This window comes from Xiphophorus maculatus, chromosome 11 (genome assembly GCF_002775205.1).
Source record: "Xiphophorus maculatus strain JP 163 A chromosome 11, X_maculatus-5.0-male, whole genome shotgun sequence".
Classification (NCBI taxonomy): Eukaryota; Metazoa; Chordata; class Actinopteri; order Cyprinodontiformes; family Poeciliidae; genus Xiphophorus; species Xiphophorus maculatus.
In genome coordinates, this window is record NC_036453.1 from 12694484 (window position 1) to 12712131 (window position 17648).

Consider the following 17648-nt stretch of genomic DNA (forward strand, 5'->3'; position numbering starts at 1 on the left):
CTGAATTATTGTGTGGATTCAGGAACGATCTGATTCTTCTGGACGGATCTTTACTAAAGTTGATGGGACTGAAGCCTCACTGAGAGCCGTTCTTTGTTCTTGTATACACTGCAATAGCTATATATAGCTATATATATATAGCTATATATATATATATATATATATATATATATATATATATATATATATATATATATACACACACACACATTTATTTAATTGCCGAATAAGTAAAAGTTGAACGTATGAACACAGAGCATGCTCATTGATTGATTTTGTCTCCTGTCATGGTGGCAAACATGCAGTGGGAGGGAGGATGAGAACAGTCATGGTGCTCCTTCTGCTTGTTGCGCCGTTGGACAGTGTTCATAGTGTTGTTGTAATGTTACAATTACAACTGTAATTGTAACATAGCAATTACAGTTAATTGCTATGTTACATGGTTTAATGGTGCAGACAGTTGTGGTTTCTGACATGGGCAATATGGGCAACCGCCCAGGGCGTTATTTTTATAGGGTTGGCAGGCGACCTCTGCGGATTGTAGCACAGCGATGAAAGCAAAACAGAATGAAATGAGTTGTAATTGATACTGGTTAAATATATTTCAGCTCTAAGTATTTATATCTAGGTGTTTTTATGGAAATGTGGATCTTTCAGATCAATCTGAGAACCAATTTTGATAGGTGCACTTCATTTTATTGTGTCATGTAGCGCAGGGCGCTGGTCTTGGTCTCGTGTTCAGTGGTCTTGACTACAACTCTGCTACGTGGCTCCTCGATTGCATGTCTTCCCCCCCACACCTTCGTTCCATCCCCTTTCAGTTGGATTTCTTTCTAAATAAATGTCACTAATGAAGTTCATGCTACATTAGAACAGGAAATAAGATGTTTCCATCCTTGAAATTATGATGCATAGAATCACATATCTAAGTCTAAACTCTTACAGAGAATAAACACAATAAGAACATGTTTAATTTGTGACATTGTTTATTAAAATGGCACATTTATGATGTATTCGAATTAAATACTATCGGCACACTTAATGATATTAGCGATTAGGTTATGTATTCAGCAAGTACTTTTACTTTTAATACTTAAGTATTTTTAAAAGCCAGTACTTTTTTACTTTTACTTAAGTAAAATGTTAATGTGGTACTTTGACTTTTACTTGAGTACATTTTTGCCTGTGTATTTGTACTTTTACTTAAGTACATTTTTTAAGTACTTTCTCCACCACTGGTTCCCACCCTCATCTATGGTCATGAGCTTTGGGTCATGACCGAAAGAACAAGATCGCGGATACAAGCTGCCAAAATGGGTTTTCTCCGTAGGTTGTCTGGGCTCTCCCTTAGAGTTAGAGAGAAAGTTCATCAGACGAGACTAAAGTCAGCTGCTGTTGGTGGAGAAAGGTGGAGAAATACTGAGCGTTACCTGAACGCATCGTACATGCATGGAGGTGGAAGCATCATGCTCTTACGCCACTTTTACTTTTTGCATGACTGCTTCCTCCAACAGTTATAAGATGAATTAAAGTCTGTGAGTCACAGGAAGTGACCTCCTGACCTCAGACCCGCCTCTTCTTCACTCCGGCTGCAGCGTTTAAATCTCCATCAGGTCTGCAGCCGACACCAGCTCCGGATTTTCACCATGAGGATGAAGGTGGCCCTGGTTTTCCTGCTGTTTCTTCTCTTCTCCTCTGTTTCCACAAACCAGATGGACTCAGACAGAGAGATCTCTCCCGAGGAGAACGTCCACACTGCCCTGGCAAAGATGGCCGCTGCCCTGGCTGCCCTGACGAGCAAAGTCTCTGTTCTACAACAGGAGACTGAAGGTGAGGAACGGCTCTCGTTTTCTGATTAATAATTTGGTTTTAATGTGTCAAACCAAATCAAGTCAAGCTTACAGTTATTGATGGTTGATTTTTAGAGCAAGGAGCAAAACTGAAGAAGATGAGAACTTGGAGGTAGGAACAGGATGAAATATCCACACTGACGGAGAAAACTGCAGGTAGAGGTCTAAAAGCTCTCCACATTTGATGAACATTTTATCCACAAAGCTTCTGCTTTCTTCTGAAAGTATGTACGGAAACATCATGTGTTTTTTCTTCAGGACAGGAGTGGAAGTGGGTTCAGGTAGAGGCTCAAGAGAAGAATCTGATTTCTCTGGCTGACAATCTAAAGCAGCAGCTTCAAGGTACCACAAGAAAATCTGATTTTTTTTAGCATTTGATTAGGTCAAATAATGAATCATAAAGCTAAAAACATAACATTTCTGCTCAGTTTCAGCAAACAAAGTGGCTTTTTCAGCCTCTTTGCTGGATCAAGGTTCTGGAACTACTGGACCCGCCCTTACAGAGACTACTTTGGCCTTCAAACACGTCGTCACAAACATCGGAGACGCCTACAACCCACAGACAGGTAACAACAGAAACAAGCTGCTGTTCTGCCAGAGGTAAAGAAACTATGACCAGAGAGGATTCCTCTGTTTGTCCTGCTGGAGTTTTTACTGCCCCGCTGAGAGGAGCGTACCACTCTGAGTGGTACATCGGCATCAACAAGGATGGAAGCGCAATAATTTCGTTGGTGAAGAACGACCAGCAGGTTTTCACCGCAAGGAACAACTTGGACCCAAAGTATAATCCGGAGGTGGGCTTTGGCAGTGCCTATAACGGCGCCTCGCTGCTGCTGGAGGCCGGAGACGTCGTGTTTGTTCGTCTCTGGTCCGGCCATGTCGTCCACGACGATGAAGACCACATCTGCACCTTCAGCGGTCATCTGCTGTTCCCCATGTGAGGCAGGACAAGCAGCGCTAACGAGATGCTAACCAGGTGCTAACCCTTCCTCTGGGCCGTCCAGGTCTTTCTCCAACTTCACAATAAACGTCATTTGAAAACTGTATTTTGTGTTTATGTGTGTCGTCTTAAATTTAAATAAATGTTCTGAGACAAACACCAAAAATTGGAAATCAGAAATATTACTCCACTTTATGTGAAATATCTTCTGGACCCAAAATGCATTTTTTGTAAGCAAAGCTTTTATTGGGTTGATTCTAAAACAGCTTATTTGATCATTTTCAAAGGTGAAGAGAAACTAAACAGAGAATAAATAAACAAATGAAACACGAACCAACCTGAGCTCTCTGAGCCACAATCAAAGACACACTTGTACAATATCTCATAATAAGGTGCTGTTTATTTATTTATTCCATTATTCACATCTGGCCCCGCCCCCTGCTCCTGATACGTTGGATCTGTTCTGTAATACTGACCTCAGCCTCCTGGAGACCAGGGTTCTGTCCCAAACCCGACTCCGCCCTCTCTGGCTCCACCCTCTGACCCCGGGTACTGAGGGTTATCTCCATACTAAGCCTTCAGCCTCTGTTTAAACTCTAAGTCCTCTTCACTCTGGGCCGGTCTGGACCCAATCGGGTCAAACAAGTTTTGCCCACAGATGGTTCTGATGCTGCTAAATGAAAAACATAAAAGCACCAAGACAAATGTAGATTGATTTCATCAAAATGAATTCAAAAATGATTAAACCATGATTTTATATTTTTAACAGCATTATTGATTATTAAATGTTTAAATTGATTCTGTATGTTCTATTTAAGTTACGGTGCGTTCAGTTTGTTCTGGGAAGACTGGATTTTTCAGTTTCAACTGGAATTCGACAACAGAACTGCTAAAGTTGGAACTGGGTCTCAGATCCTCAGAGCTCATTTCAAAATGGCTGCCACTATGAAAAACTCAAGACCTGTTTTCTAAACGTTTGTCCAGAAAAGCAGCTGCTTTAATTAGATGCCAAAGCAACACGGAAAGAAACTAAATTGGCCAGAACCGTGTCCGTTTATCATTAAATAAACTCATCTTAATAAATCAGAAAATCATTTAAAAACTGTTCTTTATGCAGTAAGTGAAACTCATATTTATTACACACACTGAGACATTTCTAGCTTCTATTTCTGTTCGTTTTGATGCAGGATTTCAAACGGAGCCCAGAGCAGAGAGTCTACACCCGCTCAGCAGGAATAATGTTCTGCATTAAGTTCTACGCTGTCAAAAGTACTTTTGTCAATTTTCAAATGCAAATATGTTATTACACTTGGAATAAAAAAAAATAACACAAAAATACCTTTGCAGCAACATATAGGAGATTGTTTTCAATAAATAAGACATTTTCCTCACGTTTTAAGTGAAATAATTTGCCTGTGGAACAAGAAATATTTAATAATATTAAGGAATTATTGACTTAAAACAAGCTGCTATATTGTGCAAAAAGGTTACTTTTGTCTTATTTCATATATACCGAGATATTATCATAATGAATACTTTCTGGTAAGATTTTGTGTTTTTGAAGAGTAAAGGTCAGATGTTATATTGTAAATATCTGAGAAATCATGAAAACTAGCAGAAATTATGGCTTGAATAACATCAGAGTGTGTTCAGTTTGAGTTCTGAAGTGAATTTAAGGAATTAATTATGTTTTTATTTTGGTAATTTTCTGATTCAGTGAGACGTTTCAGTCTCACGTCTCAGCATAGAACCCAGATGTGGGCGGAGCCAGAGGCCCGATGTGGGCGGGGCCAGAGACCCGATGTGGGCGGAGCCAGAGGCCCGATGTGGGCAGAGCCAGCCCTTTGTTTGGGTCCAGCACCTCTCTGACCTTTGAAGTGTTTCTCTGAGGATGACCCAGAATGAATCCGAGCAGCGGTTCCAATCGTGTCGGATCAGAACCGTGTGGAACCAGAGCAACCGGGTCACGTAGCAGCAAATCGTGGCAGCGCTTCAGTTCAAGTGGTCTGGATTCGGGTCGGACTGCAGAGGTTCTGCAGCTTCCTCCAACCCGGACCAGGAGTGTAGTCGCAGTCGTGGTTCTGTAGAACCTGTGGTGACCCGGCGTCAGAGGCGCAGCTTCTTCTTCTGCTGCTGTTTTTCTGTGTACAGGTTTAAGGCAGGAAGTTTGTTTCGTCTCTTCTGAACTCAGCCTCCCTGCAGTAAACAAACAAAGTTCTGTTCAGCAGTCTGGGAGTCCTGGAAATGTTCTGGAATCCGTCAGGCCCGGCCCAGTGGAAGCTTAGACCCGACGGCGCTACGCCATGTAGATGAAGGTGTTTATGTCCGTCTCGTCCCTCTTTATGTACTTGTGGTCTATAAGCCACTCTATCTGCTCCTTGATCATCTTCTTCTGTGGTAAAAACATGTTCTTGAGGATCTCCACCAGCTCCGTCTGCAGCTGGGCGTTGTTGATGCGCTTCCGCATCTTCATGATCTGGATGATGGCCTCCTGCAGGAGGAGGACGGGAAGAGGAGGCGGAAAAGGAGGAGAGGAGGTGAAGCAACAGAACTCTAATGTGTTATCAGATTAAAGTCACTCATTAAAGTCATATCTTCCTCATTTTACTTTCCTAAAGGACATATTTGTCATTTGCAACACGTCACGTTTTCAGCATGAGGTTAAGTCACATTAATTCAGCAACACAAGGTAAACAACCTTGAAATGTTGACATTTTGAAGCTGAAGACATTCTCTGTCTCAGCTAGCTACAATAACATCATGTCAAACTTAAAGAAGCATTTTGAGTCGAAGCACGGCGCGATCAGATTCAGACTGTTTTTCCTCCTGATAGACCGATAGACTCAGTTTGATTGGGAACCAAAGCTTCAACCTTTGTTCCATCTGCAGCTGCTGTGGTTCTTTCTCTCTGCTCTGAGTCAAACCAACCAAACCCTTTGAGCAACCTGTTCCCCTCCTGGCCTGTGGGGGCGCTGCACCAAGAACCTCTGAAGGAAACGACATGAAAACCTCTGAAGACGCTGAGAGTAATTTCTTTCTTCACCAAATAGAAACTACAATGGAGACGTCAGACTTCAGCGGTTGGAGGATTTCTCTTTAGTCTTTGGCTAAAGACCACGAGTCATTTCTCCTGCTAGCGCTAGGCTAACATGTTTGTTTTGGTTGCGTTTACCCAGAATGCCCTGCACTGAAGTCCACATGTCCACATTCATGCTGGTCCTTCTTACCTGAGTCCTGAGGATCCGGAGCTGGACGATGCCTTCGTTCTCCTCCTCTCTCATTCGCTCGGTGGTGAGCTGCAGCCGACCAATCAGGTTGATCTTTCCTCTCTTCTGGACCTTTGAGTTTTTTCTGGAAACATTAAAAGTCACTGTAGGAGTCTGAGCTGTTCTGTTCAGGGAACGTATAGCTGAAGATCTGTGGATCTGAACAGCTGTACTCAAGTAGAGTCATTAAACGCACCGTGACACATTTAATGTGCTCATTTCTGTTCATTTTGATGATACATACTTACAGAAAACAGAAAGCAAACCTCAAGTCCTCACAGTATCACGTCAAATCTATAACAAATTATTACTTCAATGGAGAGTTAAGTGGAAGGAAAAACTGTGGTAGAAGAAAAATCCACAAGCAACAGCCAGAATCATCAGAAGTACATATCCCTGTGTGTCAATGAAAAGTATTCACTCCTTTCAATGTTTTACCATTTTTATGGCTTTTAGAAATTAATCCAGAGCAACAAAATTTGACTTTTTAAAAAAAATAAAAACACTTAATAAATGAAAACTGATTTCTATAAATGACAATTAAATAAAAAATATGTACGCATATTTGCTCCCTTTAAAGTGATTAACATTACCATTGGGTCTGTTGATTCATTCCACACACAGGGATATGTATTATTCTGGCTGTTGCTTGTTGAGTTTTTCCTTCCACTTAACTTTCCTTTCCAGAAGTCCTTTCTTTATCAATATGATGTGATTCTCTTAGGCTTTAAGGTTCGGGTTGCGTTACCTGTGAGCCAGAATTATTAAAAAATACATTCATGTAGTTTACGTTCTAATTTGAATTAAACTAAATTAACTTTTCTACGACACTGTAGGTTTATGACTTGCATCAGACTAACTCTGGTTTGTGTTGTCTGGTAACAACTGCACTCCGTTTTTAATGTCTGACTCTCCTGAACATTTCTCTGCTCCTGTCTGAGCATCTTGTGTGACGTAATGTGAGTCCCGTGCCGGTTGCTGCCCTGAGCTGCCCTGCCCTCCACACCTCCCTCCGCTTCCTTACATGAGAGAAAACTCCTGGTTGACGGAGAACAGCGTTCCCTCTGCGAAGTCTTTGGGCGAGGACACCACCGGGTCGTACAGCAGAACCTGGCGCTTCAGCTTGGGGAACGCCACCAGCGACTGGAAGAGACGGATCAGACCAGAACCGAGTCAGCCAATCCAAACCCAGCACCCCAAAGAACGTTACGGCTCTTTACCCAGAGCGTCCGTCGCAGCTCGGCGTCGGGCAGCTCCGTGGCCAGCTTCAGGTTCTCGAAGCTGATGCGTTCTCTGGGCCGCTGGTTCCAGGCGAACAGCACGGCCAGCTGAAAGGTCGTGACCTCCAGGTCGTACTGGCCCACTTCGTTCTTGAAGGTGATCTGAAGGCGTGAGGCAGGTTGAGGGTTAGTTGGTTGAGCATTCTGCCGTGTCTGCTGCAGGTCAGCTGCACTCACGATGCCGTTGGACATGAGGTGGTGCCAGTGCAGCTTCCTGCCGCTGTGGTTCTTCTTGTAGAAGTCCTCCACCTCTGGGATCAGGTCCTCCAGCTCCGTGGGCAGAGACACAAACACCTTCTCGCTGCTGCGCGACCACGCGCCCGCGTTCAGGATCTTTATGTTCACCGAGTCCGCTGCAGGATGCAAACAGCTTCAGAAAAACACCAGCACCAGTTACCGCAATTATGCTAATATCGCCGAGACCATCACCAGACATAAATTAACTTATTTATTGTTTTGAGACGTTCTGGTTACACCTACTGGGTATCAACAAGGGTGAATTTAGTGCTTTAGCATTAGATTCTGCTAAGGACCATATTGTGTAGCGCTTTAGCATTAGCTCTAGCTAAAAATCATGTTGGTAAAATGCTTTATCATTAGCTTCCACTGAATGCCATGCTGATATAATGCTTTAATGTTAGCTTCCACTAAACATTATGTTAGCGCAGGTCTTAGCTTTAGCTAAACTCTAACGTTTTAGCACTACCTTCAGCTAAATACTGTTTTGATATAGTGCTTTAGCATTAGCTTAAGCTAAACACTCTTGGTGTAGCGTGTCAGCAGCTCTAATGTTTATAATCTGTGCTTTAGGTCTAGTGCAGCTAACGTTTAAGCTAGCAGCGCCCACCGCTGCATATAAGGGACGGACAGTTTGATCTGTGGCCTTGTTAAAACAGGCAGAGTGGGAAACCTGGTAACTCAGTCAGGCTGGTTCCCAAAAGTAAATCAAATATTTTCTTTTCTTTTCTCTTCATTATCGTTTATATATTTTGAAGGTTTTGATCTGAACTGGCTGCAGGTTTATGAAATGTTTGAGCGCCCCCTGCAGGCTACCTCACTGAATATTCCTACTGTATATAATCAGCCTGGCTGATCACCGTTTTTCTTGTATTTTGTTGGAACAATATGAGCGTATCATTCTCCGTAGGAGCGGTCCAAAGCCCGGTTCTGGTTCTGTGCGGCTGCGCTTACCTGGCAGCGCCAGCTTGTTGTGCTTGTGCATCTCCTTGAAGGACTGGTTGAGATCCTCGGACACCTTGATGTCCTGGAACATCCGGGCCAGCTTGTTGACGTAGTCCGCCGGCATCCCCACTTCCTGTCAGGAGAGATGACATCACAGCATCAGGTCCGGACCAGCAGACCCGCTCTGATCAGAACCGCGGGCTGAGTGTGGTACCCGGAGCCACTCCACCATGTTCTCCTCGATCTCGCTGTCGGCCGAGATGTCCAGGATGAGGCGGCGGGTCAGGTGGGCTTTGTGGTACCGCATAAACACGTCTTTGTTCTGGACGTACTTCAGAACCAGAAGCTGCACAAAGGAAACGGGTCGTTAGCACACCGAGCTCTGCTCAGGGATCACATCCGGCTCGTTTCATGACCCAGATCAGGTTCTGAAGGATCGATCAGAAGATAAAGACTCATCATTGATTATTTTCCACCCACACAATCTGAAAAGTGTGAAGTGCATTTATTTTCTCATTAATTTCTCGAAAGCAATCGTGAAATTAATGTGAAAAGATGTTCGATATTATTTACTTTAAGATGCACTTTCTGAATGCAGAGCAGCTGTGTGTTATTATTTAACAGTTTAGATCTTTATTTGAAGACTTCATAATTCATTTTATTTGTTGTTTTGTCTATCCGGTTTTTAAAATGTCTTCCTGTGTTAAATGTTCATTAGAACTAAAAGTTTATTAATCTTTGTCAATGTGTTCCTGTATTCATTTTTATGCCATTACTTGAAAATGATCTTAAAACCACAATATTATTATGTTCGTAACTTCTGGGACATTTTATTGTCCAGTAAACCTTGTAATCATGACCCCGTCATTTTTCGGCGTCCGTCTCTTTAAATCCCCTGCGGCGGCAGAACGTGGAGCGGCTGGGGGGGTATGAATACTTGTGGACTCACCACTTCCTTGAGCTTGGCCTCGATCTCCTCTGAGGTCAGCTTCTTGCTCAGCGGCGTCTTCCTCAGCAGCATGTCGCAGTAGTTGGCCAGCAGCTCCGGACACTTGGACTCCGGCTGAGTTTTCAGCCCCACCCTGTGAGCAGCAGGTCAGAGGTCAGAGGTCAGAGGTCAGCGCTGCCCAGAGGCGCAGCGTCAGCAACAGGAGCTCCTCTCACCCTTTCTGCTTCATGGGAAGCTCCAGCTTAAAGATGGTGGCGTCGTTCACCACGGCTTTGTACGCCTGCAAGAGAGGAAGCGTCAGAGGAAAACCTCATCGCCGCTTTTTTTTTTTTAAACGATTTTATTTTTGTGTTTTTAGAGGAACCTGACTTTGTCTCTGGCGGTGAGGAAGCGCGGGTCGTCCTGGAAGGCTTCCTTCACCAGCCGACTGAAGCGGTTAAACAGAGTCAGCAGCTGCTCCACATATTTCTCTGAATCCTGCAGCAGGAAACATTTTAAACCATAAACATTTGTTCCGCTGTAAAGGAAGCAGAAGCTCCACAATTATGACACGCTCAGCTGGTTCTTATGATCCAGGTGTTTTTACGGGTCGGATTCCCGGCAGGAAAACGCCGACTGGACCTGAGCAGGTCAAGAGTTTCTGTTTTTGCAGTGAACACTTTCCTAACATTTCCGTCAAGACATTTTTAAGAAAGTTTTGTCTGCACTGAGATATTATCAATAAAAGTAAAAATAAAATACCTTTGGGTGACATTTAGTGCTTCGCTAGTGTATATGACCTTATATTGTAAATCTCTCATAAATCAGAGTGTTTAGTTTGAGTGAATTCACAGAATGGAAGAAGTTTCTGGTTCTGATCTGGATCTGATGGCTGAACTGGTTAAACTGGTGGAGCTTTCCAGACCAGAGTGAACTTCCTGTGTGTGTGTGTCGCTCACCGAGGTGATGGTCTCGGCTGTCGCCACCATGTCGGCCAGGCCGGCGCTCATGATGTGCTCCTCCAGGTCCTTCAGCATCGGATCGATGCCGCTGGGAACTTTGTCCATCAGGGAGAACATGAGGTGGAGCTCTGGGGGTCAGAGGTCAATACAGGATTAGCTCAAATGTTTCAGAGAAGCTGTAGAAGCTCTGCTGCTTAAAAAAAAAAATCTGCACCAGAGCTGAATCGATTACTCAAGTAATCGATAGTATAGAGAGAAAAGATCATTTGCTAACAGAACAACACAGACGGAGCAGAATTAAGGCAAAACTGGACAAAAACACAAATAAAAAACCTTCATCAGTAAATATTTCAGCTTCAGCTGATGCACATTCTGCAGAAATAAATCTCTGCTTTCAATTATTAATTGGTTAATCAAAATAAAATAAAACAAACAAATCTGAGCTTTTTACATGTTGAACTCAGAAGGATTTTTTTATCCTTTGCTACAAATGATGAAGCTTTCACTAACGGAATGCTGTTAGCGTATTTTAGGCAATAAAATGTTTATTTTCTTAACTTGAAAAATTAAATGAATTATTTCTTTATTTTCGTCTTTTAATGTATATTTTGTGGTGCTATGGAAATACTGGAGAATGTGCCAATTTTATTATCCGATTAATCATTAGAAAAGTCGATTAATCGTCAGAAGAATCTGTCACTAATATAATGGTTGGTTGCGGCGTTTGACCTCCTGAGACGTTTTGTTTCTGATCCACACTTGGTTTATCCCGACCACAGCATTGGTCAGGACTCTCTAGTAAAACTGATTTTTAAACTCAGCGGAATTAAAAATAAAGTTTAATGATAATAAAAAAAATAAAGTCCCACTGATCCGTTTGGGTTATGGACTCACTGTCGGTCTCGTTTCGTTTGATCATGCCTGGACACTCGGCTAAGATGGTCTCCTTGAAGGACGTCACCAAAGCGTTTACGCAGCACTCCATCAGCTGCCGGCACATCAGAAATATCCAGTAAGAACATTTCATAACATTCATAACCATGTTTTATGATTTATCACTAAAATGTGGAGGTGAAACTCACAGCTTGGACGGAGTTGCAGTCGCGTCTCGTCTCCAGATATCGGAGCGCTCGCTTCTCCTCTTCCCTCAGCTTCGAGTCCGCCTGGGCAGAAAACCAGTTACAGAACCAAAAAAAACCCAGTGACAGAAACCAGAACCAGTTACAGAAACCAGAACCATGTTATCTCTCAGCAAACATGAAGGAATCACAAACACTTTTTTTTTCTCCGTGTCTGAAGTTAAATCGGAGAAAACTTTTCTTGTTTTAGTTTAGTTAGAATTACCAAAATTATTCCTATTAGCCATCCTGGCTGATTTCCTTTGACTTTTGTTTGTTTAAAATTCATAAACATAAGAGACTCCAGTTAACTCAAATGTGTCAGTTCACATATCAGATCTTAGTGGAAGGAAACCATAAAGGTTTGACCGAAATAAAACTTTTGAATTCGATGAAAGTTACAAAAAAATTCCTAAAAAAAATGTCCTCAGTAGGTTTTCTGGCATTTGGCAAACAGAAATAATTTTGGTCATTTTTACTGACCCGAAACAAGAAAAGTTTGTTCCGTTTGTTAACTTCAGACAGAGAGAAAAAAAAAAAAAACGTTTTTACTGAGCGTGTGTAAATCTGTGGCTTCATGCGCTGAACTCACGTATTTCATGTAGTTCTGGACTCCGTTCTGCTGCAGGTAGGACGGCGCCTGGGTTCTGTAGAACCTCTCAGTGGAGTCCATGTACGCTTTCTCAAAGTTATCCCTGTAGATCTGCAGCTTGTCCTCAGGGTTGGAGCACAAGTTCACTGATCACAGAGAAAAATCAGCAAACAAAAAGAGAGAAATCAGCAAATAGCAGGAGACTAGAAAAAAAACAAAAAAAACCAGAGAGGTCAGAGAGCAGCTGGCAGCATCTGGAGTCCAGCAGCCAATCACGTCGGCCCGTTAACCAGGTGGTTCTGTTGCTCAGAGTCTCATAAATGTGTCGGTTTAGCTGAGTAAAGGCTGCATGTGTTTCCTGAAGCACTCCACACCAAACTAATGCAGTAATAACATCGTTTGGCTCAAGGAATCATTATGAGCGTTCAACTGGAACTGTGGCATATAATCACAACCCTATGGCAAGCCATCACTGTATTTATCCAATATCAGCCAGTAGTTGTGTAGGTAGTAACTCTACGTCAACATCTTCTTACTCCAGTAAAAGTAAAAAGTATCCTGACCAAGAAATGACTCAAAGAAGAGAAAAGAAGTGTTTGTTAAAAAGGCTCCAGAAAACTGAACAAAACAACATTAAATGTTTAAAGATTATTCATCAGATGGAGCAGAAACAAATTTATGTGGAAATGTTGGTGTTTTAAACATCAATATGGCAGTAATTCCTATAAATTAAATAACATAAGTGAGACACAGTCACAATAAACAATAAATAAATAAAAACGAGCTCATTAATTTCCATTTGTATCATTTATTGTTTTTCTCTTTTTCATCAAAAACTGGTTTATAAAAGTTTCAGTTTAGAGTTTTGGCCTCAACTAGAACTATTCTTGAAGATTTCATAATTTATTTTATTTGTTGTTTGTGTTGCTTTCTATAGCCATTTAGAATATTTCAAATGTTTTCCAGCTGAAAAGTGTTAAAGTGTTAAATGATCATTAGAATTTAAAGTTTGTTGATCTTTGAAAATGTGTTCTTGCATTAAAAGTGTCGTTATTTCCTGATTGATTATTGCGACCGGCCCGACGATGCAAGGTCCTGATTTTCTGAGAAGCAGAACTTGTGTTTCCTTTACTCGCTGTAAACGACAATCCTCCAAACGAACAATATATTCCTGCTGATGTGGAACGAATGTAAAAACTAGACTGCGTCAATTATTGTGATTTGTCGTGTTGAACGTTAAGAGTTTGTGAGTTTAGGAAAAGCCGGCAGAAGCAGAGATGATTGAAGTTTGTCACCGTAGGACTCCCGTACTCCGATGACGAGCTGCGAGTCGAAGGCCTCGCCCAGCCGCTCGGCGTGGACCAGCTTCATGGCGCTGTCCTGCAGACGACTCTTGATGTTGGAGAAGATGGACTCGTTCCACGTGTCCAGCATGAGCTGCAGTCAGTCAGGAGGGGGGAGAGTCAGGAGAATGGGTCGGAACCGGAGGCGGGTCAGAACCGGACAGCGGCTCACCTTGCGGACGATGCTGTCCTCCACGCTGGACTTCTTGTTGCTGCCCTGCTTGCCCATCAGAGTGATCTCCAGCTGGCAGAAGGGCTTGGGCAGGATGTCGCACTGAGTGAAGAACTTCCTCCACTCCGCGATGTAGGCCTTGAGGAGCGCCGTGTCGTCCTGGTGACTCAGCACCCGCTGCGAGACCAAACACACCACCATGTCTTAAAGGCACAAAGCGCCATTTCAGTAACTATGTTTCCTTCAGGTGGTATAAAAATACTACTTATAGAATTTTGGCTTAAAACTTATTTTCCTTCCTGATTTAAGGCCTTGAAATTGGGCCTCTGTCTCTTTAAGAACTCCTGCTCTTTCTGAATCATCACCCCAACATGGCTCCTCTATTAACCCTTTAACGTTTTTGCCAGAGAAGTAGCTCCCATAATGGGCTCAGAGGGTGTTTGCTAATTGCTGCTGGCTAGTCTGAAGGAGGTTCGGCTCGAAGACGGGGCGATGTTCACCCAGGTGTTTTGCTCAGGTGAATTGTTGCCATGGAGATTAAAGGATTTCCCCTTGTGTTGTTGATGAGGGATTAACATCATGACATGAAGAAAAGCTAAAAAAAATTGTTTTTCATGATACTGTCCCCTTAAGAGCAGATTTTCTGTTATAACAACATGATTATAACAGTTTAACCAGAAAGACGAGCAGGGCGCCTTACTGCCTGAGCCTGTTTGATGAAGTCTAGGATGTCCTCCTTCAGCGCCTGGTGGATCTTAGCGGGTCCTTTGTCGTCCCACAGGCAGACCGCATGGACGTCCCTGCAGAGACAACCGGGAGACACAAGGTGGCGCCCACAGGAAGCAACACAGGCGGTGAGAGTTACAAGAAGACTCACGAGAAGAGGTCGAACCACTGCTGCTTGGTGACGGACTCCTGGCGCAGCAGCTTCAGGACGATGGGGCGCATCAGGTCCCATTTATCCTCAAACTGGAGGGAGCCTTTGTTCTGGAGACAGACAGAGGAGGAGCACAAACTACAGCATGCTCTTTATATCAGACCTATTCTCGCTATTTATGTTCACTAATAAACAAAAACTTTAATTCATAACTGCGGCATCTTAAACCAGAAACCCTCATCCATCTCTCATTATCTCTGAGCCTAAAGGGAACGATCTATACTTATAGATCTATTGTTATAGAAACTAGAGATCAGGCTGACCTCTGACCTGAACCTTCAGAGCCACATAAAGATTTTTTCCAAAGTGGGTCTTCTATCAGCTGAAGAATATTTCCAGGCTCAGAGGACTGATGTCCCAGCATCAGAGAAACTCATCCAGATGTTTGTCTTGTTGATTACTGCAGCAGCGTCTTCACAGGTCTGAGAATAAACTTTAAAGTGCTGCTGTTTATAGATCACTGAATGGCTTAGCATTCATTAAAGATCTGCTGCTGCTGGATCAGCCTTCAGACCTCTCAGGTTCTGGCTCTGCTCTGCATCCAGAACCAGAACCAAACATAGAGAAACGGCATTCAGCTTCTATTCACCACAAATCTGGAACAAACATCCAGAAAACTGAAAAACAGCTGAAACGCTGAGTTCCTTTAAGTCTAGACTAAACACCCGCCTGATCAGAGCCGCTTTTCATTCATAACATCTGGAATATGAACTGATTCTAATCTGGATTACAACTTTCCATTCCTTGTCTTTGTTTTACTGCTGTAATGTTTGTTGTCATTTACAAGTTGAATTGTTCTGCTGCTGAAACACAAATAAACTTGGCTAAACTGGATGAAGGACAACATAAACTGACTCCTTCAGATTAAATGATTTGTTCTGACCAAACCTCGTCTCTGCCCAGCTGACAGAATCAGTTTATCAGGGGACAACATGAGGAGGCTGACAGCTGATCCATGGACCTCCTGCTGGGTCTGGAAGAACCGTCACATCTACTGAATGTCAGCGGATCAGATCTGAGACCAGCCCAGAAGGAGACCCAGGCAGAACATCCCATTCAGAACCAAGTTCTGTTCCCCACCGGGTCCCGTTGTTTCTGCTTTATTTCCCCACAGCTAGCTGTGCTTTAGCCCCTGAGTTTAGCTGCTACAACCCGGAGGAGCGGCCCTGACAGCACCGCCGTGGCCCGGTGTTGTTCGGTAAACCCGGAGCGGAACCGCTGCGGTACCGCGGACCGGACGGCCGCTGCAGTCAGCCGACAGACCACATCATTGAATTGAGGTTCCTACCTTCAGCAAATTAGACGGCGCCGCCATGTTTCCTCAACTTATCCTCTCGGAAAATCTCGCGTCAACATCAAAAGTGGGGAAATATGCTGCGTTCGAGTCCCCTCGGATTTTTCAGGTTGAAACTGGGCAGAGGTTCGCGGCTGTTGGCGGTAACTAGCTAGTATGTTACATTTTACTGGAACCAATACTTTCAGAAGTAGCGCTAGGATACTGTTCTTTCTATATTGATGTCTGTAATACTGTTATTCTTACTTGAGTTGAATTTCTGAATCCTCCACCAATTAAGAGTAACTTCACATGTTTTAACCAAAATTACATGAGACACAGTTATAGTTTGTGTTAAACAGCAAACTTGTTGTTGTACTGTTGTTGTCCATCCACTGAGGGCTGCACAATGTGTTGCAAATATATCGTCATCGCAATATCACTGTGTGGCAATGTTTATATCATGCACTGAAATACCATTTTTCACACTAAAGTAATATTTCGATGTTGGTTGTTTTTGATATGGGCGGTTGCCCAAGGAGGCATTAGAAAGGGACACGTCGCCCAAAAACTATAAAATAGATTATGTCTAATCTTTGACTGGTTCAATTCAAATGTAAAAATATAAAATCAGCAGAAATCCGTAGAGGAGTGTAATTACTTTTTCACAGCGCTGTTATTAATTGTGGCATTTCTTTAATAAATAGACAGAAACTGAACTTCTGCTGGCCTCCATGTAGGGATTGACCCGGGTTTTTCCCCTCAGCACCGTCTGGTAGGCGTTGCTGCAACAGGCAGATTTTCACACAGATCCCACTGAGTCGGATCAGAATCAGAACGGATCGGAACGGTCTCAGGGGAACTTCCTGCTCCGTCTGCACCTCAGTGTTTGTTATCATTCCTTGTTCTGCCTGACAAACGTGGATCAAGGTTTCCCACGTCAGCAGGAGGGATTTCAACCCGCGTAGAAAAACAACAGAGCAGATAATCAGAACGCAAACAACACAGCTGCTGAGACCGAAAGGAGGATTTTCAGAAAACTGAAGCAATATTTTAAAATCCTGGGTAATTTCTAAGTTGGTCTGCTTTCAGGTAATGTTAATATTCACCACCAGGACAGGAGTCTGCCTGGGAATTGTGCAGAGCTGTTAAACAAACACCTTCTGCCATCAGTTCACTGTGCAGAGCCGGCCCAAGGCACATATGAGTTAAGCAGCTGCCACAGCACAAGGGTTAGCATGATAAATATATATGCATATTTAAAAATACAAACTAAATGCTATTGCACATGGAAAAACAGTTTATTTTTATAGTTGTTACCCAAATAATAGGTTAATATCTTCCTGCTGCCACTGTGGGGAAATATATCAAACTTGTTAACTTACTTTACTTTTCTGTATTTTTATTATTCATCAGCTGGCGTTACTTTCAAATAGTTAAAATAATATTTCACACTTAATGCCAGGGCCCCAAAAAGGCTTTGGCCGGCCCTGTGCCTGTGAACACAGTTTCATTAACGGCCTCAGTTAGGCCTCCACGTACACGGCTTCCTGTTGATTCAGCAGTAAATAAAACATATTCTCATGCTTTTGATGGAACTGTTCTAAAACTTTTAGACTGACACATTTCCACAGTAGGAACCAGGATGGAGGACTGGAAACCAGTCTGGGGTGGTTTTCCTGGTCTTGGCCTTGGAGTAGAACCGGCCGTGATGTAACAAACCCTTATTGTTCTCTAAAAGATGTTGTTTTATTGTTTTTTACATTTATCATAGCTGTTCAACTATTTTGCAATGCAAGTTGATG

At 42.9% G+C, this 17648-nt stretch overlaps 1 protein-coding gene across 2 annotated transcripts; it reads right to left on the minus strand.

The window, feature by feature from the left end:
* Nucleotides 1–4992: 4992 nt before the first annotated feature.
* Nucleotides 4993–15917, minus strand: cul5 (cullin 5). Of its 2 annotated transcripts, XM_005809323.2 has the most exons (19): nucleotides 15859–15917; nucleotides 14511–14620; nucleotides 14334–14433; nucleotides 13634–13810; nucleotides 13414–13555; nucleotides 12119–12264; nucleotides 11491–11571; nucleotides 11303–11396; nucleotides 10406–10536; nucleotides 9837–9944; nucleotides 9683–9747; nucleotides 9468–9600; nucleotides 8733–8864; nucleotides 8528–8651; nucleotides 7514–7689; nucleotides 7277–7438; nucleotides 7081–7199; nucleotides 6018–6141; nucleotides 4993–5281 (listed from the first exon to the last, which is right to left on the minus strand). In XM_005809323.2, exons 1-19 carry the CDS (start codon nucleotides 15883–15885, stop codon nucleotides 5087–5089), a joined length of 2346 nt encoding a protein of 781 aa, XP_005809380.1. In that variant the 5' UTR covers nucleotides 15886–15917; the 3' UTR covers nucleotides 4993–5086. The 2 variants fall into 2 exon arrangements, with proteins under 2 accessions (XP_005809380.1, XP_023198476.1); XM_023342708.1 differs by having other exon boundaries at nucleotides 14334–14620.
* Nucleotides 15918–17648: the final 1731 nt, after the last annotated feature.

What these genes read in the sequence shown, in the direction of transcription:
- cul5 (XM_023342708.1), bottom strand. Translation starts at nt 14,591, where the DNA reads ATGGGACCTGATGCGCCCCATCGTCCTGAAGCTGCTGCGCCAGGAGTC. An exon ending in AGGACAGCATCGTCCGCAAG is followed by an intron (nt 13,556 to 13,633) that starts GTGAGCCGCTGT and finishes GACTGACTGCAG; the next exon opens with CTCATGCTGGACACGTGGAA. An exon ending in AACCAGGAGTTTTCTCTCAT is followed by an intron (nt 6,142 to 7,080) that starts GTAAGGAAGCGG and finishes TAATGTTTCCAG; the next exon opens with AAAAAACTCAAAGGTCCAGA.